Here is a 20692-nt window from a genome sequence, read left to right as displayed (position 1 = left end):
TCGAAACTCCTCTCCAGCCTCTCAGGATCCGTAGCGCCCTCCGACGGGCCGGAGAAGGGGCGGGGCCTCGGAGTGCGGGAGGGAGGCACATCCGGGACCCTTGGCATCCCAGAGTTGGGGCGGAGCGATAGAAGGGGCGGGGCTCGGAACGGGGCGGGGCTCGCTCCGACCCGAATCTGGAGCTGTCCTCCCCGTTTCGGGCCGCCGCCTATTCCCGGTGCTACGCAGGGTTTCTAGGCGCCGTGAGTCCTGAGCATCGCCTTCCAGGTACAGGTGGGTCGCCGCTGGCCTGCTGAGGGGCGGGGAACCGGCTTTTGTGCAGTCCCAGCGGTCCTGGGCACTCGAGGTCTGGCCGGTGCGCACTCTCTTCCACCCGCATCCCAGCCGGCGTCAGAGGCCGGGCAAAGCCCGCGCCCGCAGGGGAGCAGGATCGACTTCGCATCCGATGCTTTCGAACCTAGCCCAGTTGTTCCGAAAGGTGGAGTCTTGGGGAACTCAGGTCAACTCTGCCTCTTGCAAAGCTCCTTCCGAGCAGGCGAGCCAAGGCCCCCTTTTCACTCTTTCTCTCCCTCCTCCTGCGCCTTTGGATTAGAGGCGTTGTCTTGGTTTGGGAAGGAGCTTTGTGGGATGACCGAGAACGAAATTATCTTACAAGAATAATAAACAAGGAAGGGAGAAGGATTTCTCGTAAAAGTCTAAGGGATGAGAGACTCTTGTATCGGGATACAGTGCGTTTCGGAGAAATGCGCACCATCCCCCGCCACCCCACCCCACCCCCGCCCTCTTAAGAGTGCATTACTTTAAAAACACTTGAAATGGTTCTGGTGAATTAAACCCCAAAAATAGTAATTTGCAATTAATACTTAACATGCTTCGGAGGTGGTTTTATTAAAAGTATGTTCCAAGGAAGGCGTTTGGCTTCCACGGGGAAAATTACTGCTCACAGCATCTACAGTGGTGACGTCTTGCCACAGTTTCTCAACGCTTTTAATCGTATCGCACTAATGCAGTTGTTATTTTCGTTACCTTTGTGTATGGCATATCCATTCGAACCTGTAATCCTGGTTTTTGGAAAGTATTATAACTATGTAGCTGTAAATTAGCCTTGGCTTCCGTTTTTTAACGAAACTGCATCTTTGCTTGACTTACCAGAGTTAAAAAAAAAAGTTAGCCTTTCCAAATTAAATGATTCAGAAATATTGGCTTAATATTTGTGTAAATTGAAGGAAAACACAAGAATCTTTATTTAGTAGTGATAAATATATAAATTGTAGTCTGGAAGAATTTGAAACAGAAGTGTTATTCCACCAGTGTTTTAATTCTACATTAAGAGAATGTACAACATACAGAACAGCACATCCCTGGTTGACCTTATGCCTAAGAACAAGTGTAAAATGCTCAAAATACTGTCGTAGTTTTAACAGTTAAAGTCTCCCAAAGTTTTATAGAGATGTAAGAAAACGTCAGGTGGTATAAATTTGTGAAATTGTTGTTTTTAAAGAGGTCAGAACAACTCAAAACAGAACCACCTCTATTGTTTTTTTTAACCTAGGTTTACAGCACTTGATTGCATAGGACTAGGATACCAGAAAGCCAGACTTTGATTTGCCTCACTGCCCAGCCTTCTAAACCACCGGACTGGGGCTAAGGCTTTTGAGAAAGGGAACACTGGCAGCTGAAGAAGAAAAAGAAGTTAAGCTACTGTTAGTTGATGGGCATCTTGAAGCTGTCTTGGGACTCAAGTTAAGCCACTTCATTAGCATTACTAAGAAATTCCTAGCACTTGGTACCTTCCAAGAGATTTCAAAACTAGCAGGAACCATTGTATCTCCTTTGTCATATAATCTTGCCAATTTTAAAGTGATTTGTATTTAAGCCCTTAGTACTAAAATGGAGAATAAATAGCTTTGAAGTAAGCTGCCATTCATTTCTCTATATTTAAATGTTTTATATTGAGACATATGTGTGTGTATACATATATATATATATATATATATATATATATATATATATATATATATAAATGTTTTGTAGGTGACAGTCACTACTAGCGGGGCAGGATGCAATTGCAAGATGCCCACTCTGCAGCCTGAAGGAGTTCTCTCTAGGGACTTCTACACTCAGGTGTAGCTGGGACCCTGACTTACACTGCAGAAGACAATTTCCACATAAGTCAGTCTGAAGGCATGCTGGTCACTGTCGTTCATAGGTATCATAGCTGAGTAGGACCGTTAGTGGCTTCCTTTGATTGGAAGCTTGCATGAAGTCGTCTGGTATCATGGAAGCTCGTCCTCAAAGAGGAGGCTTTCCAGTTTGAAACCTCTTGACCAGGTGTCAGAAATACATAGTGTCTTCAGAATCAGCACTTAACCTTTCATGACGGGGACGCAGCTGCAAGCACTAGTAATAGCCTATGATTTTCTGGGGAGTCTCTTAGACAACCCTAACCAACAACCCAACCAAATAACATCTTATACCTAGTGTTAGGGTTTTTTGTTAAATGGTCTCTGGATTTTGGGGATGTCAGATCAGGTGAATAAATTTCACTTACACTGTATATGTATACACAGACTTACATGTAATCTGTGTAATTTTAGGTAAATATGATTCCTATGACTTTTTTAGACCCCTAAACTGTTGTTTCACCTCCCCCCTGCCTCTAATTAGAGTCCCCACCACCATCACTGTTTTTCCCAATGTCTGCTTCAGTCCCTGTTATCCCCTCGCTATTGCTCCCTCCCTTCCCTACTCACCCCTGCTGTGGTCCGTTTGCACTTTGCTGTTTTCAGCTGTGTCTGCAAACTTTGTACTCACATCTGAAGATTTAGAGCCAGGAGATTTAGATGAGAAAAAAATAGGACATTTATCTTCCTCAGTCTGGATTACCTCATTCAGTAGAATTATTTTTTTTGCCAGTTCTGGACTTCAGAATTCACGGTTTCATCTTTCTTTACAGTGAATAATTCCCTAATGTGCCACATTTTCAATATCCATTCATAAACTTGAGGCCGTTTAGGTTGTTTCCTTTTTTCTAGCTCTTTCAAACTGAGGAGCAGGGAACATGGCGGAGCAGATACATGTGGGGCAGGGGTGTCGAGTTCTTTGGGCATCTGCTGTGGAATGAGAAGGCTGGGCAGCTGAGTCTATGAAAGATTTATTTATAGGCTTCTGAGGATCCTCCTCGCTGATCTCAAGAGGGGCTGAGCCCGTTTGCAGTGCCACCGAGAGTGAAGGAGGAATCCCTCTTCCCCACATCCCCTCGAACATCAAGCATTGGTGTCAGTTGTTTGTCGATCTTCACCGTTCTGAACCCGGGTAAGATGAAATCTCAAAATTATCCCATTCTCCTAGTTGCTAGGGACCATGACTGTTTCGAAATACTTCTTAGCCATTTCTTATTTCTTCTTTTTAGAACTCTGTTAGGATTCCTAGCACATTTCTGAGTGTGTCTTTTTGCCAGGGAGAATCTCTTTTACTTTATATCCTAAATATGCATAAAGATATCCAATGTATCTCGGTCGAAGATTCTCTATTCTGTGGGCTTCCTTATCGCTCAGTTGAATGTTTCTTTAGATAGGCAGAAGCTTTTAGGTTTCATAAGGTCCCACGTGTCAACGGCTCGACTTAATTTCTGGGCAAATGAGGGTTCTATTCATAAAGACCTTTCCTATACCTATATCCCATAGAGTGGTGTCTACGTTTTCTCCTAAGTTTCCATGTTTTACACTTCACACTTAGATCTTCAGTTTGTTTGGATTTAGTTGTGTTAATTGTGCAAGGTGATAGAGGTCTAATTTCATTCTTCTGCGTGTGAACATCTAGTTTTCACAGTACTGTTTGTTGAAGATGCTGTCTTCTCTCCAATGCATGTTCCTGAGGAATTCCCACTGAAGAGCACAGGGCTATTGAAAGGGCCAGGCATGAGAAATAAATCCCACTACAATAGCAGAAGTGAGTTTCCTAACAGACTCCTGTAGTCTCAGTACACGGGAAGCGAAAGCAACAAGATGCTGTGTACCAGGCCAGCCTGGTCAATGAGACACAGGAAAAGTTAACAGGGAAATACTGCACTGTGTAGACATTTTTGTGGAGCTCTTACTTTACCTTCTTCTTGATTGTATTTTTACATTTAATCCATTTATTATTTGGTTCGCAGAATTTATCATAAAGAATTGTTTGTAGTAAATTTTTTTTTAATTTTTTTCACATTTATTGGATATTCTCTGTATTTACATTTCAAATTTTATATCCTGCCCCCCCCACTCCCCTCTCTCCTTTCCTTCAACTTGCTTCCATGAAGGTGCTCCCTCTCCTAATCAACCTCTTCACCTCAGTGCCTTGGTTGATGATAATGTTGTTCTTCTCATGAGGGTGCAAATCTTTCAGCTATTTCAGTCCTTTCTCCAGTTTTTTTCATTGGGGTCCCCGTGTTCAGTCTGATGTTTAGCTGCAAGCATCCTCGTCTGTATCTGTATGACTTTGGGAGAGCCTCTGTGGAGACATCCATATCTGGTTCCTGCCAGTAAACACTTCTTTGGCATCGAGAATAGTGCTTGGGTGTGGTGGCCGCATATGCAGTGGTTCTCCAGGTGAGGCAGTCTCTGTAGATCTTTTCTTCAACCCCTGCTCCTCTATTTGACTTTGTATTTCCTCCCCTGCTTTGTTCTCCTTTCTAAGAAGGACTGAGGCATCCACATCTGGTCTTCCTTCTTTTTGACCTTCATAAGTTCTGTGGATGGTTTCTTGGGTATTCCAAGCTCTTTTGAGTGGGGGGGGGTGGACTCTTTTTGGGGGTAAGTTTTTCCATCATGTATTTTGAGGCTTTTTCAAAAGAATACATTTTTTAAATTTTTGTTGTGCGTAATTCTTAAGCAGATAATTCAGAAAACAAATTTTGATGCTCTACTGGCTGATTTTGTGTCAACTTGACACAAGCTGGAGTTATCACAGAGAAAGGAGCCTCAGTTGGGGAAAGGCCTTCATGAGATCCAGCTGTAAAGCATTTTCTCAACTAGTGATCAAGGGGGGAGGGTCCAGCCCACTGTGGGTGATGCCATCCCTGGGCTGGTAGACCTGGGTTCTGTAAGAAAGCAGGCTGAACAAGTCAGGGGAAGCAAGCCAGTAAGTAACATCCCTCCATGGCCTCTGCATCATCTCCTGTTTCCTGACCTGCTTGAGTTCCAGTCCTGACTTCCTCTGGTGATGAACAGTGATATGGAAGTGTAAACTGAATAAACCCTTTCCTCCCCAGCTTGCTTCTTGGTCATGATATATTGTGCAGGAATAGAAACCCTGACTAAGACAAATTTGTACCAGGATAGTGGGGTATTCCTGTGACAACCTGACCATGTTTTGGGGAGGACTGTGGAAGGACTTTGGAACTTTGAGCTAGAAGAGCCATTGGCATATTAAGAGCTCTTTGGGATGTTCTGTATAAGCTAGGAAGATAATGTTGAGAACAGTGCAGAAGATGGAGGCCTGGCTTGTAAAATTTCAGAGGGAAAATTAAAGACTCTTTGATCAGGGCTGTTGCTGTTTTGGTTGTGAAGATTCTGTGGTTTTGGTTAGCTGGGGCTGAAGAATCAGCTGTGATTAACAAGATACTGTAACTACTAAAGCAAAATCTTTGCATTACTGGGACTATTGATGCTGGTCAGCTGGAGCTAAGAAATTAGTGGTGATTAAGAAGAGACCAGCATCACTGAGGTGAAATCTTTTGGGAACTGTTTTCTGAGAGCACAAAGAGGCTGTGTTCCAGAGATAGCCAAGGTTGTACCTCGTGCTGTGGCTGGACTTGATAATGTGTAAGAGTCACCCAGGTGGTACTGGTTTTGAAGGAATGAAGGGCTCATGGAGAACAACTGAGGCTCGGCACTGTGAGAGGCCATGGAAAGCCATTGGTGAAGGTGCAGCCTCAGTGGCAATTAGTGCCCCAGGACTGACAGTAGTGTTTTGGAGATGCCAGTACCCTGAGATGACCAGCATGAACAACAGCGGCAGTGGAGAACAGGCAGCTGGAGCTTAGAGGACAAAGTGTGTGCTACAAAGGGCAGAGCTGGAGAAGTGACTCAAGCCCTTGGAGGAGCCCAGAAGTTTGTAAGTGGATTCCCAGACACTGGATAGTTAGAGATTGATTTTTGCTTTGACTGACTGTGCCCTAATATCTTTCCCTCCTGAAGGAAGAAGAGGAGCCCACAGTTTAGAGACTTTGAATTGTAGCAATTTTAAAATGTAAGAATTGGTAAAGACTATTGGACTCTTAGAGATCTTGGGGATGAACAAGAAAGTAAAGGTTGAAGCTTAATATTGATTTGTTTGCATGTCAAGTTGACAAGGGGTCAATTATCCTGGCTGGTTTTGTGTCTACTTGACGCAAGCCGGAGTTGTCACAGAGAAAGGAGCCTCAGTTGGGGAAATGCCTACATGAGATCCAGCTGTAAGGCATTTTCTCAACTAGTGATCAAGGGGAAGGCCCAGCCCACTGTGGATGGTGCCATCCCTGGGCTGGTAGACCTGGGTTCTATAAGAAAGCAAGCTGAGCAAGCCAGGGGAAGCAAGCCAGTAAGTGACATTCCTCCATGGCCTCTGCATCAGCTCCTGCTTCTTGACCTGCTTGAGTTCCAGTCCTGACTTCCTTTGCTGATGAACAACGATATGGACGTGTGAGCTGATGATGTTTTGTGCAGGAATAGAAACCCTGACTAAGACAGCCGCTCTTTAATTTTGCTTTAATATGTACTAGCTATGAGGTTCTAGTTGCAGAAGAAAGATTTCAACATGATAAAACCCAATTCTTACTGCCGTATGAACCCGTGATTTATAGATAGATGTGCTTGGGATGAATAACCCAAGGGAAAAAAAAATGAGAAAGATCTGTTTTAGTATTTGGACTTTGATCTTTTTATTTTTCTAAAGGTTTATTTATTATATATAAATACACTGTAGCTGTCTTCAGACACACCAGAAGAGGACATCAGATCTCATTACAGATGGTTGTGAGCCACCATGTGGTTGCTAGGATTTGAACTCAGGACCTCTGGAAGAGCAGTCAGTGATCTTAACCACTGAGCCATCTCTCCAGCCGTACTTAGATGTTCATAGCCCACCATTTTCACTTTCGGGAGGAAAGCAGAAAATAAAATAATATTAGTATCATTTCCATGTTACTTCACTAACAGTTGCGCAGCTTACTCACACTTATGGCTGAAAACCCATCACATCACATTCTTTTTGTGAAAGCTAAGATGGGGATAGTAATGGCCAGGTAGTTGTGAGCTGCAAAGGCAAGTGGATCTCTTAAGAGTTCCAGGACAGCCAGGGCTCCGCAGAGAATCTTAGTCTGGGCTGGGTGGGGTAATAATGGTAAATATATTGTAAAGATCAAATGGGAAGAATTTCTATCTGGCGTTGTGAATTAAGGTTGTGAATCACTAAAAATGTTGTCCAGGCTTTTAACACTTGTGTGTGTGAACTGAACAGGGTACAAGTAGTAGAGGCTTTGAGCACCACAAATGTCACTGTATCTTCTCCAACTATAGACCCTTCCCTAATCGGTTATGTGGTCACTTCCTGAGACTACATGAGGCCTACCCTGCCCTTGCCCTTACATGGCTTATAAGTTGTATTTGTAAGGTTGGCTCTGGTATTTCAAACATAAATTTGACCCCTTGGTCACAATTGGAACGTCAGACTCTCGTTGTCTCGTGCACTTAACGCTGCACCTTTGTTTGCCCTGTGATAGTCCAGTTCCCCTAAATGCCTGGCTTCCCTGCCTACCCTTTGGAACTCTTCATTTTCTGCCATGTGGGAACTTCCTCATTCCTCATCTCTGAGATCTCTTCCTTAGGATATCTCTCACCGTCGCAGAGGGGTCGATTTCTCACTTCTGCCCTCCGTGGGCCACTGTCAAACTCGGTGCAGACCCCTTTTCCGTGCTGTTTCTTTTCAGAGTCTCACTTGGTCAGTTATCCCCTTTCCCCGTTGCCATCCAGCTTGACTCTTTGAACACCAACCTCAGCATCACACCCCCGAATGCAACAGGAAAGCTTTCTTCTAAGGTCTCAGCTTTATCTCACCTTCCTCCTTAGCTGCACTTCCGTGAAGGGAGCAGATCCGTGGGTCGCCTTTGCCACACAGCACAGCCTCCTGTCCTCACTGTCCCGTTTCCCCGGCCACTGCCATAGTCATTTCCACCGTTCTTTGACTGGCATGGAGATGGCTATGCATTGACATCACCAACCATTATGTCTCTGAAAGCCCCTTCCCTCCGGTCCCTGTTGAGGGCAAATGTTGGAATGGTGACCAGAAATGCACAGTTGGTTGGGGAGCTGACCTTTCTTGCTCTGTATAGTTGTTCTTTTTCTGTCCCTGTCCTGACCTCAGATCTCACACGGCCCTAGCTGATTAATTGGACATAATATACTGGACGTTAAAATTGTTATTGTAATCATTATACCACTTGCTAGTTCTTTTGAAGAATTGGGATTTCTCTAGATGTGTGTGTGTGTGTGTGTGTGTGTGTGTGTGTGTGTGTGTAATAAAAGTTTTAAATTATAAGCTAGTGACTTCCTCTAAGTCCCTATTGGATGGTCATATGTGATGTATGTGTGTGTGTGTGTGTGTGTGTGTGTGTGTGTTTCTAATTTCTGCCTTAGGATACTTATAACATGTTACTGAGAAAAGCTTCCTGGGTTCAAAGATGCTTTTAAATTAAACAGATTCATAGCATTTCAATAAGCAAGAGGTTTTTTTATTGGTATTGCCTTCACCTAATTATAATAACATTTTGCCTCTTTTGATAGGTTCCCCCAAGAAACGAGGAACATGGAAGAATCTGCGAACCAGTTGCAGCCACTGAGTGAGAATCAAGTAGCCAACTCTGAGGGCGGATATGTATGGCAGGTCACCGACATGACCCGGCTGCACCGCTTCTTGTGTTTCGGTTCTGAAGGTGGCACCTACTACATCAGAGAGCAGAAGCTGGGCCTTGAGAACGCCGAAGCCTTAATCAGACTGATTGAAGATGGCAGAGGATGTGAGGTGGTCCAGGAAATCAAGTCCTTTAGTCAGGAAGGCAGGACGGCCAAACAGGAGCCACTGCTGTTCGCACTGGCCATTTGTTCCCAGTGTGCGGACATAAACACAAAGCAGGCTGCACTTAAAGCTGTCCCCGAAGTGTGTCGCATCCCGACCCACCTCTTCACTTTCATACAGTTTAAGAAAGACCTGAAGGAGAGCATGAAGTGTGGGATGTGGGGCCGCGCGCTCCGGAAGGCTGTGGCCGACTGGTATAATGAGAAAGGTGGCATGGCCGTAGCCTTGGCGGTCACCAAGTACAAACAGCGGAACGGCTGGTCTCACAAAGACCTCCTGCGATTGTCCCACCTTAAACCCTCCACTGAAGGTGAGCCTCGGAAGACGCAGATGGTAGATAAGGATCGAGTTTGCACTTGATTTTTAGAAGTAGCTTTTACTCCCAAAGCTCAGTGTTGTTTAATTAGTCGTGACCTATTTAAAGCCAGCCTGAAACTAAACATCTGCCTCGGGTAATCCAGACATCGCTCATCGAACTTTGAACATGCTGCTTTTATACTTTGAGTTATTAATGCTTATGTTTTAATCTCCCTTCTAAGAAAGATTAGTAATTACCGAATCTTACAACTGACTTCTCATATCCTTTTCTTCAGACGCTTTGATACATTCATGTCCCAAATGTCTAGTTTAGCATAGCCTTCAAGATTCCTAACAGGCAGATTCTAGCAAGAGAGGAAGCGGCAGTCCTAAGCACCATCAAGAAGCAATATGCTAAAACCTGTCTATGCTGTACTCGGACCATCATCGCTTGGTGAGCACTCTGGACAACTCGGTCACAGCTTAGGATACAAACTAGTCACCTATCTATCAATGGGTCATGATTCTTGATCATTAATGGCTGGATCGCCTGTAGAAGTTTTGGGTTTTCTGCTGGCTTTACCTATATCTGATTAATGAATCAACAATATGTCTTGTAAGTGAACGTGGCTGCTGACATGATGCTGGTATTGGTACCAGAACCCAGACTCAGGTCCCCCGTAAGAGTACCAAGTGCTAACCACTGAGCCATCTCTTCATCTACTCCCTCTTTTTTTCTAGGTTAAAAAAAAATTCCATCCTAAAATCAGAAAAAGTATGTGGGTTTTTTTTTTCCCTTAAACATACCATGTTTTACTTTTAAATCTGATAAAATATACACTGGGTGTTCTCTGACTTTGTGCTTTGGCACTGGGAACACAGAGCTGGTCCTCCGGTATAAAGACCCCAGATTCTGACTGATGGTGAGCAGACTGGTCTCTAAGGTACTGTGTGGGCGTTCCCACCATGTCAAAGCGAGGATGAGACTGTGCTGCCTAAACTTACATCTGCAGGAAATGTTCACTCTGAGGGCGGAGCTCATACTGACGTGCTGTGGATAACAGCACAGCACAGATGACCCCAGGCTCCTCCTGTGAAAAGAAATTTAAACCAGTCCTAAACAACTAAGTAAATAGTATGTTAATTAAAACGTTTAGAACAGATATTAAGCCAAAATGTAATTCTTTTAATCTGGTATTATGTACCTGTAGAATTAAGGAACTTTTATTTTTATTGGAAAAACAATATAGAAGATGTTTTATGTGAAGCGTGTAATTAAGACAGCTTTGTCTTAAACCTGTAAGATAGCATGAGATACAATACTGTAGAAATTCCTGCATGTCAGTATTGATTTCTGGTTGAGTTATCTAAATTATAGTTCAAAAATAGCACATAGACTAGTTCAGTTTTACTTAAAGATATGTTTTATTTAGCCTATAAAAATATTTTAAGGAAAAAATGAAGTTTTTGTCAGGATATTAAAAAAAATCAGACTTCATTAAAAAAAAATCTACGCTCTGACCTGCCTTTAGATCAGCTGATCATGGGTCTAGGGTTGACCCTCAGACCTTGTACATGCTATGAACGTACTCTATAAAGCACTGCGCTATATCTCCAACCATTTTTTTGTCATTCATTCATTTTAAGCTTTCAAGATTAGACCGAAAGTATGCACATGTGATGATTTCTCTATAACTGTATCTCTTACCTTCTCAACTTTTTATTCTGAAGCAAGGTCTCACTAAATTAACCAGGCTGGCCTTGAACTCTAGATACCCCTACCCAAACCTCTAAGCAGTGGGAGTTAGAAGCCTGTGCCCCAGACCTGGTTTAAGATTTGTCTTGAAAGTTTTTTTTCTTTCTGGTTTTTTTTTTTTTTTGGGGGGGGGGGGTGGTCCAGCACTAAACCACACTCTGACGATCACAATGCTGGTGATTTTTTTTTTCTATCACCATGGCCTGTTTCTGTATTTTACCTGCTGCTCTCTTAAAGAACCTGCTTTGTTAATCTCTACATGGTTTACAGATTAGGAGATTAAAAGGTAGAAAGATAATGGTTTATCAGAAAACGTGCATTAAGGAAAGAAAAGAGATGCTCCTCCTTACAGTAGTCTAGACTGAGGGAGCCCAAATTTGCATTCTGTGCTTAAATTGCAAAAACTGACTACATGGTAAATCTAAAGGCATTGAAGGTTGGCTACATTGTTTTCTTAAGGCAGGTTGAATTTAAAGCTAAATACACAGTAGGATGGCAGGATGAATGCATAGTTTTAAATAACTGTTTAAAGATCTGACAGGTTTATCTCTTCAAAAGCAAGAAGTACTTTCAGCAAAAGGTCTGCCTTCAAAGTATAGGCTTCAGCATAGATTCCTCACTCCAAACCACTTTTTACCATTAAAAAAATGTAAATGGAATGCACAAGTTATTTTCCTTCTTTAAAGTATTGGGCTTCTCATGGTTTCTGTTGCTGAACAATTTAATAGCCTGTCTCCACATAATTACTAGTGTCATAAGTCCGTATTTATTCAAAAGCACAGGATAAATCAGTGTGATAATCATTGGAGTAGATGAATACTCTGAGTAAGGTTATGCATGTGAAATAGGCACTGTCTACAAAGTGTGTAGTCTCAGTATCTCAGAAGTGCCCCTGTAATACAGTTAGTTTAAACTACAGATGGATTTCCCACCAGCATATCTGTACACTGTAATGGTGTGTTCAAAAACAAAACAAAAAACCCTCAGTTTTATTGGCGAAATGTGTTAATGGAGTCAGCTCCTGTCTGTTTAGTTAAGCTGATCATGGTGCAGTCACAGGAACCCTGTTCTATTTTCACTAATCCTGCTTGCCTTTCCTATTCTTTATCTTGTTAAAGGACTTGCTATTGTGACCAAATATATCACAAAGGGCTGGAAAGAAGTTCATGAACAGTATAAAGAAAAAGCACTTTCTGTGGAGACTGAGAACCTACTAAAGTACCTGGAGGCTGTGGAGAAAGTAAAGCGTACAAAAGACGACCTCGAAGTCATTCATCTAATTGAAGAACATCAGTTGGTTAGGGAACACCTGCTGACAAACCACTTAAAATCTAAAGAGGTGAGTACAACATCTTTTTAAAAGGAGCAACTTAACATTACAAGCCCCAGATTCAGTCCCAAACCCTACCAAAATCAGAGAAGGGACCAGGGAGATGGCTCTTGATAAACAGGCAAGATTGCTAACCAGTGTTGAGATGTGGGACTAGAAGAGAGAGATGGATCCCCAGAGCAGGTGACTAGCAAGACTAGCCAAATCACATCTCAGAGAGCTTTGAGTTTGACTGACTCTGCCTCAAAAGAAAAGTAAAAGGCTAGTAAGAAAGATGCCCAGCTTCAACCTCAAGCCTTCACACACACACACACACACACAATTGTCTTGGAAAATTTAGAAAGCCTTCTCTGCAGAAATCTTTTTTATTTGATAACCTTTGATGAACTGATTTTCATTCTGGAAGTCCTTCAAACCCCAAACAAACGCTTCACAGGATCCATTGCTAATGCGGCCACCTTAACTGTGTAACACTGAGTCGTTTCCCATAACTCTTTGTGATCCTCACTAGCTATCCCTCTGCTGCTGTTTGTTTTTCCCCTGTAGGTATGGAAGGCTTTGTTACAAGAAATGCCCCTTACTGCGCTACTGAGGAACCTGGGAAAGATGACTGCTAACTCAGTGCTCGAACCAGGAAATTCTGAAGTATCTTTAGTCTGTGAAAAGCTGAGCAACGAAAAACTGCTCAAAAAGGTATGCGTGTGCCATGGCTAGCTTAGCTCATGACGAAAGCTAGTTCTTCGGGGACCTAGGACTTCTCTCATGGAAAGCTGTATCTTAATTCTTGGAGCTAAGTGTACTAATGTTGTTCCTTTCTTGTGTTTTTTAACCTCTTGCAATATAAACCTCTGACAACTCATAATTGTTTCTTTTACTTGAACTTGGCAACTACCTTCTGTCTGTCTTGTTTCTAGGCTCGTATACATCCGTTTCACGTTTTGACTGCATTGGAGACCTACAGAGTGGGCCACGGGCTCAGAGGAAAGCTGAAGTGGATCCCAGATAACGAAATCTTGCAAGCCCTGGATGCTGCTTTTTACAAAACGTTTAAGGTAATAGTTTTATTTTGTTTACTTAAAGACTTGGGGATCAATGTATTTTGTAAAAACACATTTAGTGGTTTTATATTTTTTTAATATCTTAGCCATTTTAAAGCACATACCCATTGTTTTTCTATAATTGGTATGAGGGTGATTACAAAATTGACATTATAAATTTATGAGTAATTCTTTTAATGCTTAGTTACGGCTACTTATCCCAAGATCATTTTAATGTTTACAGTCATATAAATTACTGAATTTGAATATGTGCGTCTCAGTGAATTACTTCGACCTAGTACTCTTTTTTTAGTTTCATTCTTAATTGGGAACTGGGTCTTGACAGTGAGTTTTTCAGAATGGAGACCTTGCTGTAAGTTAAAATTTTTCATTTCAAATTTTTCTGGACACACCACAAAATCTAACATCCATATTGTGTAGCAAATTAAAACAGTTATACATCACCAAGTGATATTTATCCCTGATGTACAAAGACATTTGAACACTAGGGCACCCATGAGTGTAACCTCATCAGAAGGGACATAATATCAGTCAATGCATAAAAACCATTTGGCAAAATGTAACATTAAAATTCTAAATAAAAACCAAGAAATCACTTAATAGTAAAACTTCCTCACTATGATGAAGCTTATAGATAAAAAAAAAAAAAAAAAAAAAAAAAAAAAAAAAAAAAAAGTTCGTAGGTGGGGCTGGGAAGTTAAGAGCACAGAAATCTTGAGTTCAGTTCCCACAGTGGCTCAGAAACATCTATCCTGGAATCTGATGCCCTTTTCTGGGGTGCAGATGTACATGCAGATAGAGCACTCATATGCATAAATAATTTTTTTAAAGATGCATAACATCATACTTGGATAAAGCAACAAAAGCTCTTTTTTCTTAAGATCAAAATAAGGCTACCTACTTTCCCCACTTTGGTGCCACAGAGAACAAAGGGTTGTGATAATTTGTTAGAAAAAAAGCCCACTATTCTATTCAAGAAATCCTAAGGCACTCACACATAAACCATGTTAGAGTGAAATAAATTCAACAGACTTTTAGGTTATAAAGCAATGCATTAAAAAAAGCAACAACACACAAAAAAAATCATTCATTGGGTTGGGTGTGCTTGCACAGATTTGTAATCTTAACACTTGGGAAGTGAAAGTAGCAGTCAGAAGCCAGAGCCACCTTCAACAGCACAGCAAGTTCAAGGCCTTTCTGGACTACCTGAGACTTGGTCTCAAAAACTAGGGATGAAAAAATAAATAAGTCAGTTGTCTACTGTAACAATAAATGAATTGATAAGAAAATATTAGTATTTCAAATAGCACTAAAAGAAATTTAAAAAAAAATAAATGTACTGAGTTGCAAGGGTTATACATTATAAACTAAACTGTAAACATCGCCAAAAGAAGAAAGATAAATGGCAGACACCCACGCCTCTGTGTTAGAGTATAGGGCCATTCCAAATCAGCTACAGATTTCAGAGTCCCAGTGGCACGTTTTGCAGAAAATTAACAATCCATACAGTATTCCAGTGTCTAAATAACCAAAACAATGCGAAGAGCAAATTTGCAGGATACATGTCTGGATTTCAAAACTCAGCAGTAACCAAAGCACCATGCTGCTGTTACAAGGACAGACATGGTGACCAGAGGAAGAAAACAGAGTCTGGAAACGAACTGACACTTACAGCATTTGATATTTAAGGATCCCAGAATGAGTTCATTCAGAAAGGGCAGTTTTCAACAACCTGTGCTGAAACAAGAGCACATTCCCATGCAGGAGGAAGAAGGTGGGGCATTGTCTAAAGCGTGTGCAAAGCCATTTCAGGAGCGCTCAGGCACCTACATTTAGGAACTAAACGTAAAAAGAATAATGACAACAACTGAATAAGCTGGACAACAGGATTTGAAACGCAGCGTAACTGGGCAGTGGTGGTGCAGGCCTTTAATGTTAGCTCTCAGGAGGCACAGGCAAGCAGGTCCACAGAGTGAGTTCCAGGACAGCCAGGGTTACAGAGAGATCCTGTCTTGAAAAAGAGAAACGGAAATGTGTGCAGCATGCAGTGTTAGAAGAAAGTAGGCAAAGCTTACAGAGTGGGAGAAAATACCTGCAGATATATAATGAAAAGTGTTTAATATCCATAATATAAACAGTCCTGAGGTTCAGTAGTACAATGATGTCAGTTTCAAAATGGACAAAGTATCTGAATAGACAGTTTTTCAGAATTGTGTATATGAACGATGCTCAGTATGATTGGTCAGATCAAAACCACAAACAAAATGTCACTTTGTACCTAATTGATTCAGCGTTAGCAAAGAAAGGAACAAGTATTAGGAAGGTGGAGAGACTGGAACCCTTGTATATTGTCAGTAATAAAATAAAATGTCGCACCTGTGACCATCAGCGTCAGAATGTTAACCATGGCTGGGAATGCTACACCTGTCTACAGATCTCCGCTTTGGGCATGATGGGAGAGACCGAGGCTGGTGGGTTACTGTGAGTTCAGAGTACACCTTTGGGCTCCACAAGAACACTCTGTCTCAAAAACAAACATCCACAACAAACAAACAAAAAACAAAAATAAAATACCAGCCTGGTGAGCGTGCTGACCTTTAATCCCAGCACACAGTAGGCATCTCTGAGATCAAGGCCAGCCTGGACTATATAGAGAAACCCTGCCTCAGGAAAAGGGGGAAAAGGCTAAAAGAACCACGATGCCATCAAGAATTCAGCCTCTAGATGCCCCAGAGGGCTGAAAGGAGGGACTTGACCTTGTTTTTGTACACCGGTCTATCCCAGCTCTGACAGCAGCCAGTTGGTTCCCAGCGGTGTTCTAGGACTGCATCCTGTAAAGTACACACTGGAGTGCCAGAAAACAGCCTAGGAGGTGCCAAGACTGTTCAAGGTCAATATGTAAGTGTGAGGCCCCTGCTCAGGCGGCTGCAGAGTCTGTTGTGACAGTGACAGTCTAGATCTAAGATCATGTTCTCACCGTGAAGATAGTCACTGCTGCCCTGCTTTACTCTGCAAAATGGCTACCGAGAAAAGGTTCCCTTTCACCACAGTAAAATTAGACGGATTACCTGTTTCTACCAGTTAAGTAGAATGTTGAAGATAATAGTCACTTAACTTACATACCAACAGAACAGGCCTTTCTTCTAGGAGCCTCTTGAGTGAAAAATAAATACGATTTTTTTTTCAGTCTAACCTACTTAGGACCTCTCTGACTTTTTCAGGACACTTCTTTCATTTTCTGTTTCAGACGGTTGAGCCAACTGGGAAGCGCTTCTTGCTCGCGGTTGACGTCAGTGCTTCTATGAACCAGAGAGTCTTGGGTAGTGTACTCAATGCTAGTACTGTTGCCGCAGCAATGTGCATGGTGAGATCCCTAAGACGACAGATCCCCACATCCTACAGCGCGCTCCGAGTAAAACTGCCAAGGCCAGCGTCACCCAGAATCAGCCTTTCACCTACGTTGTCATGTCATTTAGATTGCATTATCAACTTGTCTTTAGATATAAAATGATAAGTTTTACTCGTGCCGAGAAGGAAGATCTGCCAGATGTTCTAGCAAGATGAAGTATTCCTAGTATATGCAGAAGTTCGTGATGGTTAGGAAAACAAAACAAAGCCTGGTTAAAAGCTCAAGAAATGAGTAATGAACATTCCTGGGGTTCACTTCTCACCCATGGTTCCCCCACCACACAGCAAGGGGGTGCTTTTCCACTTCTCTGCCCCCATTCCTTATCTAGAAGAATGAGAAATGTGTGTTTATTAACCTAAGCGAATGCTATAGATACCAGTTTCTCAGGATTATTTTTTTTTTTTTTTTGAGTTATGGTTTCTATTCGTTTTCTTGTATGAATTGCATCGGCCCCTGGGGAAGGGGGCCCTCAGAAGATGGACAACGTACAGGTGTCATTCTGTCCTTCCACCCTGTGGATTCCTGGGGTTGAATTCAGAGCGGCTGGCAGCAAGGACCTTTCCCACTGAGCCATCGCCCCAGCCTGTGCTCCCCAGTGCTGTGGCTCTGTATTCTGAAACACAGAAACTACACGTTTAGGAAGAACAAGCATCGTAGTGTTTCTTTCCAAGTCACGTTAGACAAGCCTTTAAGAGACTGATTATTTCAGGATGCTGAAAACTGCCACCATTGTGCTTTTACAGGTGGTTACACGGACAGAAAGAGAGTCTTCGGTAGTCGCTTTTGCGTGCGATATGGTACCATTTCCAGTGACGGCAGACATGACGTTACAGGAGGTTTTAACGGCTATGGATAGAGTAAGACACTGTTTTATTGACATGTCCTGTAAGTTTGTACTTGGGGCATTGTTCTAACTTCTCTAGCACAATCAAAAATAGATATGTGCAGACATGGTTTATTGGTTTTACATAAAATGGTGCTCTAAGGATGAGAGCTTTTCAGACATCTAATGGGTTTTATTTTACTGCTGTTCCTTCTCTTTTTTCCTGAGATAGGTTCCAGCAGGCAACACGGATTGCTCTCTTCCAATGATCTGGGCCCAGAGAACAGGCACAGCAGCAGACGTCTTCATTGTGTTCACTGATAATGAGACCTTTGCAGGGCAGGTGCACCCTGCTGTCGCCCTGAGGGAGTACCGGAAGGTAAACAGCAACCCTCTGTCAGTTACTCCTCTTTAAACACACTCCATTAGTGAGCGTGTCCCTTCATTTGTGTGGGAAACCCAGTATCTGGTGGGCTCAGCAGCACTTGAAATAAAGTAGGGTCTACACATACATCATCCAGTTCCAGTGCTAAATGCTAAGAATGCCCTTCACCAGTGCTTTTGATAATGACCAAATATAGATTTGACCTCAGCTATAATTTATATGATATGTTGCATTTCTTGGAAAATTAAGTTGTCATTTGTAAGTTTAACTAAAAACTACATGAAGTTACAGCAAGTGTTTGAGTCTGTATATTCTGATCATTCTCTTCTCCTGCCTTGGCCTTTCTCAGATGACAGAATGTTTTGTTACTGTTCTTTCTGTCCAGTGTGGTAGACACTGGTCACTAGGCTGCTGAATGTTAACATTCGGCTCATGCGACTAAAATGTAAGAAGAATGTGCTATGAAGAACAATAGTTCTCACAACATGAATCTCCTACCAACTGTAGCATCATTTGGTGGTCAGGTCAGAAGTGTACTTGGCAGATCCCACCAGACATTCATCAGACTCTGTGGATAGGCTTCAGGTTTTCCATGAATGCTCACTTTTGGGCGCCAAAAAGGAGAGATTAGAATTTGAACTAAAAACAGTCTAGATGTTAGTCCTGAGTCTCTTCTGCTAAATGTGGGTCTGACCATGTTAGTTAACTGACAGATGTCACAGTAGGTAATGATGCATACCTTTTATGGTTGATGCAACAGTTATACCTGTCTCAAACAAATTGTTTATTAGAACTGGTCATGGTAGGGACTGGAGATATGGATCAGTGATAAAGAGCACCGACTGCTCTTCCAGAGGTTCTGTATTCTAATCCCAGCACCACATGGTAGCTCACAACCATCTGTAATGGGATCTGATGCCTTCTTCTGGTGTGTCTGAAGACAGCTACAGTGTATTTATATATAATAAAAAATCTTAAAAAAAAAAAAAAAGAACTGCCCATGTTAGCTTAGCATGTAATCCAGCATTCAAGGCAGGGGCTAGAGAGATAGCTCAATGGCTAAGAGCACACACTGCACTTGCAGAGGACCTGCTGAGTTATTTTTTAGCATCTATGTTGGGTGTTTCACAACTGCCTATAATTCTTGGTCCAGGAGGTCTGATGCATCTAGCCTCTGCAATAACATGCATTCATGTGCATTCAAGCATGCATATGCACATATGTGCACACACATGCCTATTAAAAATAAAATCTTTGAACCAAAGAGTCCAAAGCAAGAGAATCATTGCTCAGCTACATAAGCAGTCTAAGAGTAGTGATGCCTCGTCACAATTAATGAACAAATGAGGGCTGGAAGTGTATCTGCGTTGGCGGAGTATCTACCATACATGAAGCCCTAGGCTCAGTCCCCAACACATGTGGTACATGCCTACTAGCTTAATATTTGGAAGGTGGGGCAAAAGGATCAGAAGTTCAGATCATTTTCAGCTACATTCCAAGTTTGGGTTCATCTTGAGCTACGTGAAATCCTGTCCCAAGGAAAGTTTATCCAAACAAAAGCCTTAATTTTTTAATTATTGAAAACATTTTTAATTGGTTTACTATAGTGACTGACAAAACTATACTTTCATCGACTGTTTCTTCCTTAATATTTAGTGATCTTAAATACATACAGAGAGACTGGGAATATAGCTCAGAAATTCAGTGGTAGGGATCTTATCTAGTATTCTCAAGGTCTTGGCTTGGTCCATAGCACAACAGATAGCTAAGAAGAATAGAGAGAAACAGATGGGAGGTGGACCAGGAAATCAGGGAGAGAACGGGGTCAGAATCATAGTTCTGAAGAGCATAATCTATTTATTGTATATATTAAAATTGTAAGCTGGACTTGGTGCAACCCCAGCCTTTGGTAGGAGGAACCATGGTTGTGAGTTCTAGCCTTAATTTTTAAGGATTTATTTTGTTTGTTTTTCTTAATATAATTTCATATATAGTAAAACTTTCTCCTATATTTTCCCTACAGAAAATGGATATTCCTGCTAAACTGATTGTTTGTGGGATGACATCAAATGGCTTTACAATTGCAGACCCTGACGACAGAGGCATGCTGGATATGTGTGGCTTTGATACTGGGGCTCTGGATGTAATTCGGAATTTCACATTAGATGTCATTTAACCCTAAGTACCAGACTGATCTGTAGTGTGCACTGCTATAGTGGATTTCATTGGAAGTACACAGCTACTTCTCAGCTAGAGCAGTAGTGAGAAATATCATCAGTCTGTGCATGTTAGAAATGTACTTTGGCAAGAACAGGGTAAGAGGGAAGGAAGGAAACACATGTTGAGCCCCAAGGAGCATGTACTCAGCTAGTTCTTGAAGTCTTTAGGATGCTGTAGCTTTCTCCATAGAGAACTGTTTAATAGACGCTGTAAAATCCTGGATCACACCTTTGTACTGAGAGATACCAAGATAAGTAGCCTCACATGCCACTTGTTAGAGAAGTACTTTTCTTAAATGTCTTCATTTGAAAAGGACGGTTT

General features: G+C 42.0%; 1 protein-coding gene across 2 annotated transcripts; it reads left to right on the top strand.

The window, feature by feature from the left end:
- Positions 1–158: 158 nt before the first annotated feature.
- Positions 159–20327, top strand: RO60 (Ro60, Y RNA binding protein; the record flags this gene model as incomplete). 2 transcript variants are annotated; one of them, XM_080917772.1, is made up of 10 exons in its annotated part: positions 159–267; positions 3165–3315; positions 8802–9403; positions 12265–12485; positions 13023–13169; positions 13391–13528; positions 16782–16898; positions 17687–17800; positions 17999–18145; positions 20175–20327. In XM_080917772.1, the coding sequence occupies exons 3-10, from the start codon at positions 8824–8826 to the stop codon at positions 20325–20327; spliced, it is 1617 nt and encodes a 538-aa protein (XP_080773898.1). In that variant the 5' UTR covers positions 159–267; positions 3165–3315; positions 8802–8823. The 2 variants fall into 2 exon arrangements, with proteins under 2 accessions (XP_080773898.1, XP_080773897.1); XM_080917771.1 differs by having other exon boundaries at positions 181–273.
- Positions 20328–20692: the final 365 nt, after the last annotated feature.

The sequence above is a fragment of the Micromys minutus genome, assembly GCF_963924665.1.
Source record: "Micromys minutus genome assembly, chromosome: 6".
Taxonomy (NCBI): Eukaryota; Metazoa; Chordata; class Mammalia; order Rodentia; family Muridae; genus Micromys; species Micromys minutus.
This window is presented reverse-complemented; position numbering and strand designations above follow the sequence as displayed.